The sequence below is a fragment of the Bombus terrestris genome, chromosome 11, assembly GCF_910591885.1.
Source record: "Bombus terrestris chromosome 11, iyBomTerr1.2, whole genome shotgun sequence".
NCBI classification, from domain to species: Eukaryota; Metazoa; Arthropoda; class Insecta; order Hymenoptera; family Apidae; genus Bombus; species Bombus terrestris.
Genome location: NC_063279.1, coordinates 12593578 through 12605817, shown reverse-complemented (window position 1 = coordinate 12605817; position 12240 = coordinate 12593578). Strand labels below are relative to the sequence as shown.

Genomic DNA, 12240 nt, shown 5'->3' with positions numbered 1-12240 from the left:
TATCGTGGAGGAGGAACCTGGGGGGGGGGGGGGGTATCGGGCGAATTATAAACAAGCGATTGCGGAACATTTGCGTGGTGGGGCTAAAACAAAAGAGATAAGGCTAAGACAAAAGAGATGAAGCTAAGACAAAAGACAAGGAATTGCTAAGGTACATAAACGAATTAACAGCAGTGTTAGTCGAGAAATCAGAGAGTGTAAATCGGGAAGTTTGGGAGTGCGAATTGCGTTGTCGAAAGAGTGTTGGATCTGTGGTGACGAGAGTTGCAAATTAACTATCTAGTTGTCTTAATTATAATACGTTATTGTGAGTAGTTCACGTTAAACAACTAATCCTTTTCTGTTTAATCAACATCTGTTTAATCCATTTATTGTAAATAAACTAATGGTGGTATAAGATCCTACAGTATTATATTTAATCGCAAACTTAATATCTGCAATTACACGAAAAACGTAGTACGTCACCGAAAAGGCATGTGTTTTAAAAGAGAGTGGCAAAACTGATGCGAAACCCAAGGGCAATTTCTGTGGAATGGCAGCTCTTCTATCCTCGCAATTTCCCGTGAACTAACGATCCCTTTTCGGCCTGTAATTATCGGTCCGTGGCATGAGTCATTGCAGTTCGGATTAGACTGTTACGCGAATCGATTAGCGATCTCGAGGCGAGCCACGATCATGATAATTCGTCGAGTTACCCGTCATTCTACCTGCTAGTAATGACCTTCGCCGGAGGGTCGAGTCATTCGTGGGAGGGTCGATCCTTCTCTTGAAGACGTATCCGATCCACGACCATGAGAAAATAATACAGCGAAACTTCTCTAAATACTTTTTAACGAATAATCGCAACCTTGTTCCTGAATAATGCGGCTCGTGATTCACTTGGGAAATACAAACCCCCTGGGTATATGATTCTCTGCATCACTGTTATTACTGTTATGGAAATGATTCTTTATCGAAAGATAAAATTATTTCAAAAAACATTTGTCATTTTCATTTCTTTTTTTACACTTTTCATTATGTGACTTGTTTATGGAATGTGAGAAAGATTGATAGAAAGATTTAAAGATAGGACGAGAATCGAGTGACTAAGATGATAGGAAAGATTAGAATTTAGATTACAATTTCTTACAAATTTTTATATTTCAAAAACAAGTGTTGTTTACTGGATGTTTTGAATGTTAATGTAAATGGAATATTTCGCGCGTAAATTTGAATTTTATTTAAACAGCATAATTCAACCATTCTAAGCTTCCTGATAAATAAACCAATATTCAAACCCGTAAAAATTAGAATAAAAATTACCATATCTCTCATCAACTTCTCAGCATCTTTCAACCGAAATCGAAGAGGAAGCAAATCGTTGAACGAGACGAAAACCGTGGACGTTCGCCGGAAAGCCAATTAACCGAGGAAGTAATTTTGATTTACGTTGTGCTGGCCCGGTAGAACCGCGGGCGGTATCCTTTATTCCCAGAGCTAACACTGCCACGGGAACCACTTTAAGGGGGATAAGTTATGTACGTGCTCGCGGTCACCTGCTACATCGGCCCTCGAGATGCTTTCGAAGCTCGTTGCGCGAGAGCAGGTGCATTGTGTGCGCTCGTCGTCGTTCGAACTTGAGGATCGCTTACGCCCGGCAACCCGCGCGCAACGAAATGTTCAAGCCGAGGCCGAAAACCGGCCGAAAGACAAAGGAGCCACGGGGGCTAGCGTAGTTGAAGCGTGCACGCTCTTCATTCCGCCTCTGACCTCGAGACTCCAGTTAACACAAGAGATGCCTCGGAATAATCGCACTCTGACTTTTTGCACGTCGAGTGTTTTCTCTTACACGTTAAGTGGAGGTTCTGTGTTCAGGTGAAGTGATTTTGTTAGGGAAAAATCGGGATAGGGGTTGCTTGGTTTCTCGTGCTTTGACTGACAACGTTTATGTAATTTTATATTTCTATATAACTAAGGAAATTCATCTGTTGAAGATTTCAGTATATTAGGAATTTTTATGCAAATTCATACTTTTGTGATCGATTAAATCTCCCAGAAAGTCAGTTAAGAGATAGATACATATTTCAAAATGCAAATAACAAACCAATTGAGGAACCAAACATTTCGACGACTAATACTATTCACTTCCAAAATCGTTATACAAAATACATATTATACACGATATACATGTTATTACAAGTATTATAATACTTCTAGAGACATTTAAATTCGCTTGAAAGATTCATTTTTCGATCCATATTTTCTTAAAGCGCCGCTAGTACCTTCCACGAATATTTAACGCGCGGCTTGCACCGTTTTCATTCCGTCGCGGTAGAGAAGGAACCTCTTACCGCAAAATGAAAAAGCCACCCTCTTTTTCACGCGGCAAACCCGCGGGAGAACGCGCGTTCGTCTGAATTTTTTTGTCGCGCCATTGTGGTTATTCGCAAAGTGCAACACGGCAACACGCGCAAGAGGGTTCACATCCTGAATGTAGGATGGGGGAGAACCAGACACGAATTAACATCGCCAGGGGTTGCGTTTTAATCTGAGGTGTGTAGAATTCGCTCGCATGAGTCACAAACTCTTTCCACCGGACACCATACAGATTTAGTTTGTCTTACTACATATTATTACGATTGCTATTAAGGCACACAGTCATATTGTCATTTTGTAAATTAGTTCCTTTTCTTACTTACTTTTTTTTACGACTCTCTTCTTTAATTTGCGAGCTTCTTCTTTATGTGCACGTATTATGAGTCTCTCTCAGGAGCCAAACTGGTTAACTCCACCTTTACATGATACAATAGAATTTATAAATAAATGCAGGCAATTAGTAGATTATGAATTTTTATGCAAATTTAAAAATTCGTTTTACGTATTAAAAGTTATAATGTATAATGGCTTTTTTATGTTTATGTATATTATATGCATTCTGTGTGTTTTTGCGTCTATACATTTTTCATAGATGCATAAAGATCCGTAGTCTAATAATTAATATCCACGTCAAAGAACAAAAATTTTGTTTATCACTAGGAGATACTATAAATAATCACAAGTTTCAGCGTCATGGGGGTAAGAGAGCGGCGACTTGAACCTCTGTCACCCTACGTCATAGTATTCACCAACCCTAAAGATTGATGGTGACAGCGCAGGGGTAGGTCCAGTCATCGATTCGGGAGAGGAAAGTTTAAAGTTTCACTCCCAAACACGTATTGCCTCTTAAATACACTTAAGCTTAACAACCATTTTTTGCGTGGGTAGTGGAGATTTAACATTTTTACTGGAGACATGTTGATGACGAAGAAAATTGGTAAAGCTATATAGGCGGTCTCGAAGCTTTCGGTGATCTTAGTCCTGATCTAAAATACTCAGCCAAGGAAAGAAGTCTGAGATGTCTGATTTAAGATGTAAAGAAAGCATTTCTAAATATCTTTCATTATTGACAAAGTCTATTCGTGAATGAGGTTAAGAAAAATGGTAAAGAAAATTGTATGTTCATTTGGAATCTTTACGAGCTGATAAAATTTAGTTCTTTTTTTATTAGAATTAAATTTAACAAGATTCAACCATTAATTGCCAAGTTTGATCAAACTTTATTTATTGTTAATTATTCATATTTCTGGGAATATTCGTTATGTTAAATCAAACAAAAGTTGTTCTAGAAAATTTCACGAAATATAGCAACTGATATCGCAATTTTTCATTCGCATAAATAATTTTTTAGTTAACTAGAATTTCAATAATATTTTAATAATAATGGACACTAATGAACTCTAGCGAAAAATAAGCAGTAGTTTCGAGGAACGTTTTGAGAATGTTTTATAACGAAGTTAGAGAAAAATTGAATAAGGGTAATTATATTACTCGTATTGTATTTTAATTTCTATGTTTCATCTTTTTAATTAACGAATGGTTTCTCTTTTGTTTCAGGTACGTACACACGATTTTAACATACGATGCACACTGATGCGCTCCACTAATACAGACACGGACGAGACGTCGTGTAAGTAAATTTGAAGGATTCTATACGTTCACAGGCTTCCTCCTTTTCTTATTTTCTTTAAATCTTTTCCCTGATTCTGTACATTTCCTCCGTATTGATGTATTTTTTTTTTTTTTTTTTTTTTTGTTACTTGATAAAAATTTGGTATAGGGATTTAAAAAAGTATGGAAATATGGAAATTATCGGTTGAAATGTTAAAGAAATTTAGTATGAGCCATTAACGTTGAACGAAGAATATTATCAAAAGTTTTCTTCGCTTCATTTAGCATTTTACACTCGAATGGTGGCCAAATCTGGATCTTTACTTTCGTAATATATTATAGATCGGGCGTAAATATTGCGGATATTAGAGCGGAAATGATACATTTTTCAAATACCGCGGTTTCTCTAAAGACCTCGAACGTCGAACTTAAAAATCTGTGAGATAATCTATACAACATATGTATTATATCTTCGGCATTAAATCTAACTAATATACATATAATAGACAATAATATTTATAGAAATATATAAATACAATAAAACAATAAGAAGTAAAACGTATACTAAAAAAACAAATGAATGACATAATTAAACGATTACACATTATTTCATCACTGACTACTCATAGAATAAGGAAATATATATAATAAATGAAAATAAGAAGACAAAAGCACATATATTTTGAGTGTAAAACTCTAATTTCAGCCCTTTGATATATGGAAAGCGACAATAATAGAAATAACTTCGAAAATCACATAATCTCAAGCTATATTTTATATAACATCAGTACCGGATTTCTCTTTCTAAGAACCTCACACGATCATCTGATTACCTTGTTTATTTATGAGTCGTTTAAACACCGACCAATGATTTTCCAAGGTTCGCGCAAACGAGTTTCATCTCCCACGACATGTGGTTGAGCCGGTCGCTTTAATGTTGAAATGATTTTACGGTTTTAACGTAGCCCTTGCCGTATCCCTGCTTCGATTTCTTTTTAAGTTTCTCGGGGACGTCAGAATTCACGACCTAATGTCTTTTTAATTGACACGAGCAATTATTTGATGTACTATCCCGCTTACAAGCTGATTTCCTTCTTCGAAACAATTTGTAATCGTTCACGGGGCTGTCAGTTTTTTGAAATTCAATATAAATCCAATACCATTAAACCAAATATATTTGCTGCGTTTCCCACAAAACTACAAAACATTCTAAAAGAATCCGAAAATATCAATCAAGGTAAATTTGTTATTCGTTATTTGTTATTATTTGCTTTTTGTTATTCCCTCCTTTTATATTTCCCTTTAAGAAAATCAAGAATATTCGTTCAAAAAAATTATTCAATAAAAAAAGACAGCAGAAGGAGTACAACTTTATTAGCAATAATCTGACAAGCCAATTGTAATTCATTTTCCTGACATACGCCAAAAAAAAAGAATAAAATAAATAAACTACAAATACTACAGGTTTCTTATCATAATAAAAGTATAAAAGAATATCTTTCAAGACAACAGATTTAATTTTTTCTTCTCGAAAAAAAGAACATATTGAATGAAGAAACGTAGTTAGATGCAAAGAATTCCAAGAGATTAGATCCACGTGACTGAGAAAGCAGGGCCTTTCTCGCAATATTATTCTACGTTATGGTTGAAAAGCGAATAAAGTCCATTTTCGAGGACATCGAATACAATCGAACTAGCACTTCCGCAACAAGCCATTGTAGGCTAAACGGGTGAGCTTCTTTAAATCTGGCCTGCTTTATAGAGAATTTTACCTGCTTTCAATCGACCATTTCACATGAACGTTTCGCCATGTTAAATCGAGTACTGAAGCTGTTTGTGCAGCCGTCCCGCGTTTATCCGAACGAGAATCACCTGGAGAGTCCAAAGACGTGTCCTTACTCAGTGTTTATCGAAGCAATTTTCTGCTAACTGAGTCAAAATAGCCCCATTACGAATGTCCAAACCACTTTTCTGGTATACTTAACCCTCACTTTGTTTATATTTAACTCCTATAGTTATAATTATCCTGATTAGACTATATTAGTAGAAGTAGCTATTTGAATAATTTTGGAAAAATTGTAGATTTTTGTTCGATGAGCTTAAGTAGTCGTTGTTTGTATTGTTGTTTTTGAAGATTGATGGGGAAAAAGCTTATGGAAATGTATAATTTATTATTATTTAATTATTTATTCATTTAAAGTCGCGCTTAAATGCAGAATGTTTTATTTATATTTCCGGACAATATGAAAATAAATTACTGAAATCGAGAAAAATTCCTGAAATAAAAATAATTTTTGCGTCAGCTCAACAAATTCAGATTTGAACAGCTTAAGTACGATCGTCGCACGGCAATACAATTTTGTTTCGCTATTAGAAATCCTGAGTAGCATAACAAAATTCTGCTCCTACATTTCGTTTCCACCCTATTCTACAAACTTAATTCATCGAACATTCTTATATCATCTATCCAACACAAAATCTTACAATCGAATGTAAATGTGGCTTTTAATATAATCGGGACATAGCAGTTAGTAAAAAGTAGAAAATAGAATAGTAAGAATTTCGTCAGTCGTCAATGAGCAATCGAATAGAATAGTGACGTATCGTATTGTATTACAATGCGTTATGTTATCACATCATCATCATCATCATCATCATATTATTATTATTATTATTATTATTTATACGCAAATATACACATATATCTGTCTAACACAGGCAAATATAGCGTCAATAGAGTTGCATAATTTAAAAAGCAGACACTGCTATGGAAATGCTCCGTTATTCGAAGATAAACGACACGCGATTCACTTTGACTAGTGTGTTCGCTTTACACGAGCGAATGAAGGCGATAATCAGATTTCTGTTGGCGTAATCGTTTCGCCCGGCGTCGAAGCTTTCCAGCGAACTATCGCGGCTCTCTTCGTTAAGGTGGAATGAAAGCTAACGCTATTTTCCAACAACTAACAGGGTGGTCTCGTCACAGACCAATCAACCGCTGCTCGCTTCCGAATAGCCCCTTGAGGTACCTAAAATTACGAGGTCCGAGACTGGGCTCGGCCTATCGGTCTCCTAACGACTCAATTTCCCATCCACTATCTCCTATACACTCATCTAGTAGTCGTCCTCATTCTTCGTTGTTTGTTTTTCCAATTTTCCGCAGACCTGGTAAACAGATAGAAAAAGATAGATGGAAAATGAAAAGAAGGAAGTAGTTGCTGACAAAGGTATTTCTTTTGGATTTGGGTTCCCAACTTGCACAATGATTCTTAATATTACAACTTTTATTTATAATTTGGCTCATCGCTTTACAATCGACTTGACGTCATACAATGTTCATATGAATTGAGAATGATACGTTTAGAATAATTTTAATTTAAAATAATACACACACGATCAGAATAATGTTATTTTCGAATGACATACTCAATTATAATAATGACAAACGAGATAACGTATATCTTGTGGATCACGAGTGTGTTAATGATGTAACACTGATTTTGAACAAATGAAAAAGGAAAGATGTAACATACAGGGAAGTCACGTATTATTTGATCTCAAAGTCTTGAAAAAAGATTGAGGAACACTGTCCAAAACCAACGGTGTGACACTCGGAGGCTAAAAGGGACTAATTGTGTCTACGGAGAAATTAGGATTGCCGTCGAGGCGTACTTCAAACATCCTTTCCGAAAAGGAAGAGCCCCTTTTTCAGTTCGGACGCTAAAAGATATCCCTTCTGATAGGTAGAAAAAATACTGACCCAGCAGGAGACACGGCGCGGCGTCTGGCGTCCAGGAGGGCCAAACCTCTATTGTCCTGTATTCAGGCGCCCCGTCAGGACTGTTTAGGCTTTAAATGCAAATTTAGAACGAGGACAATACCTGCCACGATTGCCAGGAACCGTTCGCTTTGGGTGGCAAACGCAATGTGTACAACAGACACCAAGTATATACATAGGGAATATTGCGAAATGAAATCTTGGGTAGTCTGGATCCGTAAGGAAGAAACGATGCCGATCTTTAGGTTAAAGAGACCGGCGTGTGCGCTACATGTCACTAGTCACCGATAAACAGCAACACATCCAGCTCCATAGTAAAGAAAGTAATTGAAAAATGAAAAAAATACAAAAATTCTGCATTTGCATTAACACGTTGAAATACGATGACTTTTATTAATATTGAAACCACTATTATCGAATTGAATTAATTGTTCTTTGATATTGGATTGTTCGAAAAACTCGTAGTAAATCTAAGAACGATTGAAAAGTATTGTATTTTTCTAGAATATTAGAATTTTATTAAATAATCAATGCATCATTTCTTTTATGATAACATCGTTATTTAATTTATAACACTTTACGCTCAACAACATTTTATAACACTATTATAAACAAATATAAAGTATCTAAAAATTAGTAGGAGTCACTATGTACACGATATATTGCGAAATGGAATCTTCTCTTGGAAGGAAATCTGTACTCGTCAGGAAGAAATGGTGGCAGTCTGTGTACCACGTGCAGTTCACCGGTGACCGGGAAAAAGAAGGCCGCTACGTGACGAAGAACAATCGTAGACAGATCTAGGAACAGATGGATCGACGATACCGCGACCTGAATCCGACCAGATGAAATCTGGTAACACTCGGCACGTTCTGGTGTAGAATAAGAGAAAACCTATGCAGTGTGCAGCTTTTTAAAGCTTGAAAAGTTTCGTCACTTCTGTTAGATAACGAATTGTGCGGGCTAAAGAAAGCTGCAGGACACGTACCGGAAGAATGTTCGGTTGGTAGGATTTGTTATATTTCATTTTGTAATAGTGAAGATTTCTACAAAGCTTCATTTTCAAAGTCGTGGGATCTTGGGTTTAATCAGACGAGATTGTATAAATCGATTTCATCATGCGGTGATGAATTTTTAAAATCAATGTCTATGAATGATGATTTATTAAATATTTCCCATGTTTGGTTGTATTTGAAGAAAATCGTATTTTCTGAATCTCAATTACTTTCTAATCATGAGACAAGGTTTTTAAACACGTTCTTTGTTTACGTAGGATAATCTATTCAGAAAGCTAGAAAGTACATTTGTTGTTATGGTCATTAGCCAGGTACCTGTCCTTTTAAATAACACTAGAACCACTAACGATAACATAGGATTCCTCGAAGTTAACCCTTTTAGAACACTAATTGCTTCTAATGCACGTTAAGTTTGTGATTAGATAATATAGCAAGTCCCCAAAAAATTTTCAAATAGTTCTTTCCAAGTATCTATCCTAAAAATAATGAAGCTATACTATTTGAAGAAAATACACGTTTTGTCTTAAGAGCAAGGAATATCACTTCTATTCTCGTGTGTCGCGGCAAAGAATATTTTCTGAACTAAGCTGGACATCTTCACACTTTCCTCAGTCACAGCTGAAATTGTTTGCGTTAAGTGTCGTGTTCCCTCGTGGTCCATCTGGATGTCGGGTCAGAGATCATGCTTCGGGTTCGCAGGATGTACAACTCGTACGTGACGTGATATTTTGTTTCCTTTAGACCTTCGCGCTTCTAATATACCGCTTTCTTATAGCCAGTTTAAAATAGAGTTGGACTACGCAGTACCGCTATGGGTACGATATTTAGACAATTCAACTAACTACTTACTTATATAGGGTGATCCGTAACGTTTATCGAATGTTAAAATTGTTAATTATATTCTTATCTTGTGATCTTCATATTTATCGATCAATGGTGTTGTAATAAACAAGTTAGTGATATTGTACAAAATATACCATATGCGAAATTTTCCAAAATATCCTACGAAATTGTTTTGAAATAATTTGTACTGTTCAATAATATAGAACGCATTATTCTGTCAACAGCGTTTTCGAAATAAAAGAAACAAAGAACGGAAATATAGATATAAAATATATTGAAATAACAATCACGATTTGAATTAATTCACTCGTTGTATCGTAACGTTAAATAATAAACCACGTTTATCGGGATAATAAAACATAAGAAATTATGTATAAAAATATCATAAATGAATCATTTTTAATCAATGGGGGAAAAATAATCACGTTATACAAAATATACATATAATACATCTCTTCTTTTTATCATTCTTTTAATTCTATAATATTTTCATGTTTTGTATTAAATGTATTATATTTTACTGAACGATAAATCATTAATAATCATAGTGAAGAGCTTTATTCAAGAGTTAACAATCGGATTGTAGAAATCAAAGAGCGGGAAATCCAAGGAAAGAGTTCTACTTTGAGTACGGGGTGCTAGTGATCGATGGCAGTATCGATTGGTATCAGGGGGCAATATCATACCCCAGGGATGTAATACAGCCGCACTTGGAGAAATTGCTAATCCCCCACGAACCCCGTTCCTTCAATACCCTGTCATGGTATTGCGTTTGTTGTTCGCTATATTTTGCTACACGCTGGAAGTTTTCTTTACCCTAAACGATCATTTTCCTATAATATTTTCATGGCACTACTCGTTTATGGACTCTGATAAGACTTACAGTATCGAATTAAATGAAAATTAAGTAGCGCCTTACTCGTCAATTTTTATAAATTAAGAGACATCAGTTATTAATATGTCAATATCAATATTTTGAATATCAATTATTATGTTGAAGATATTATTTAAAAAATTGTGGTATTATTAACGCGCTAAACTAACTACGTTTACATGGTAAATTTTTTACAGTTTGTAATATAAATACCATTCGAATTTCAAATAGATTTACAACTCTCTGAAAATTTACCGAATGTCCATCTGGACAAATTGTAAAGTACAAATAAAATAATAATAATAAAAAAAAACTTTCTAAATATTCCTTAAGTTTGGAACATATGGCTAGCGTTTAAATCTTCAGAAGCCAGACATTTATCTCGATGAAATTGTTATATAATATAATATATTACCTGGCACGTACCTGGTGAACTCAAGATGTTTATTAAAAAATTGCAAGTTCGTGCATATAATCCAAAGGATCTGTAACGATGCATTTCGCGCTTATCAGATGTAAACAGAGTTAATTCGTAAAATTTGCTTGTGAAAATTCGTTTTATTATCGCGAAAGTTCATTTTATTATCAAACTTGTTAGTCGCTAAATAATCTATAAAAACTCACACGAAACCTATTAGTACCAAAAATGCCACACCTGTTCGAAACCATTTAAACTCTCTTGCCGAATGTTGTCTCTGTGGAGATCGGGGAATCTTTATCGGAATCCGCCCTATTCCCTTAGCACATTCGGATATCACTGTGGCTGACGTACGTGTGCGTTAATGCTCGGTGTTTTGCGTGGTTTGATAGGGGTGAGTGTCGGAAGAGGAGGGATTTAAGGACCCCTCTCTAGTATTCGCGCGCGTGCAATCGTCTGAGTATGCGTAGCACCGGTGAAATCTTCGTCACGCGTACGGCATAGCATAGGTACAGGCCCCACGTCTCTGTTTTGGTCCGTGGAATCACGCAAACACCCACTGCGAATACCGAACGAATGCCTGGCATCGGCCGATGCGCTCCAGAAGGGTGGTAATCCGATCCGGTTTCCGGCAACTCGGGGCTTGCGCCTCGTAAATTTCGTATTCCATGCGCCCGCGCTGTGTCTATCATTCGACTCCCTATTATCGCGTTTTTCACCCCTTTCCCTTTATTTTCTACTTCCTCCTTCCTATACCTCAAGCCTTTACAGCCATGAATTCAACCATCTTAGCTCTTTACAACCTGGATTTATAACATAGATTTTGCTCATTTCTATCTGCAAATTTCAAAAATATGTGAAGAATATATATAGTATATTGTCAAGAGAGTTCAGTTTCGCAATAGAAAGAGCAATTGGAAAACGAATGAAACTACAGATCCTGCTAATACTATTATGAATTAATACGTTGAATTAAATACCGTACTATGTAGTCACTAAAATGTGCTAAATGATCGATTTGTTTGTTACAAATATTACAGAAAATTAATGAAATGCGCAGATGTCTGTAGAAAAATGGAATATGATTTTTGTTATATTTTTAGGAAAAGTCAACGACTTTGAATACTTGGAAAGTACAAAGCTAGAAGTAAAAAGTAATTAAAGAAACATATAAACAGATAAAGGATCCTGTACATTGTGCGATAGTAATCATCGTAATACCCGTATTAAGAACAAAGTCTAAATTTGAAACCGCAGATCTGCCGGACATTTGACCGAAGGTGGACTTAGTCCCTTTATCGAGCGAGAACATACGAATCGAGGGTTGTTGTGTAAATGGAGCGAG

General features: G+C 35.7%; 1 protein-coding gene across 7 annotated transcripts in view; it reads left to right on the top strand.

The window, feature by feature from the left end:
* LOC100642498 (teneurin-m) overlaps positions 1-12240 on the top strand; it is a 653003-nt gene that overhangs the window by 556344 nt on the left and 84419 nt on the right. The window contains exon 2 of one of the 7 annotated variants that reach the window (XM_048410163.1): positions 3913-3985. The exons of the other annotated variants lie outside the window; for them this stretch is intronic. Coding sequence (XP_048266120.1) covers positions 3949-3985 — 37 coding nt within the window. The 5' untranslated portion in view covers positions 3913-3948. The remainder of the gene's footprint in view (positions 1-3912; positions 3986-12240) is intronic. 7 annotated transcript variants of the gene reach the window in all.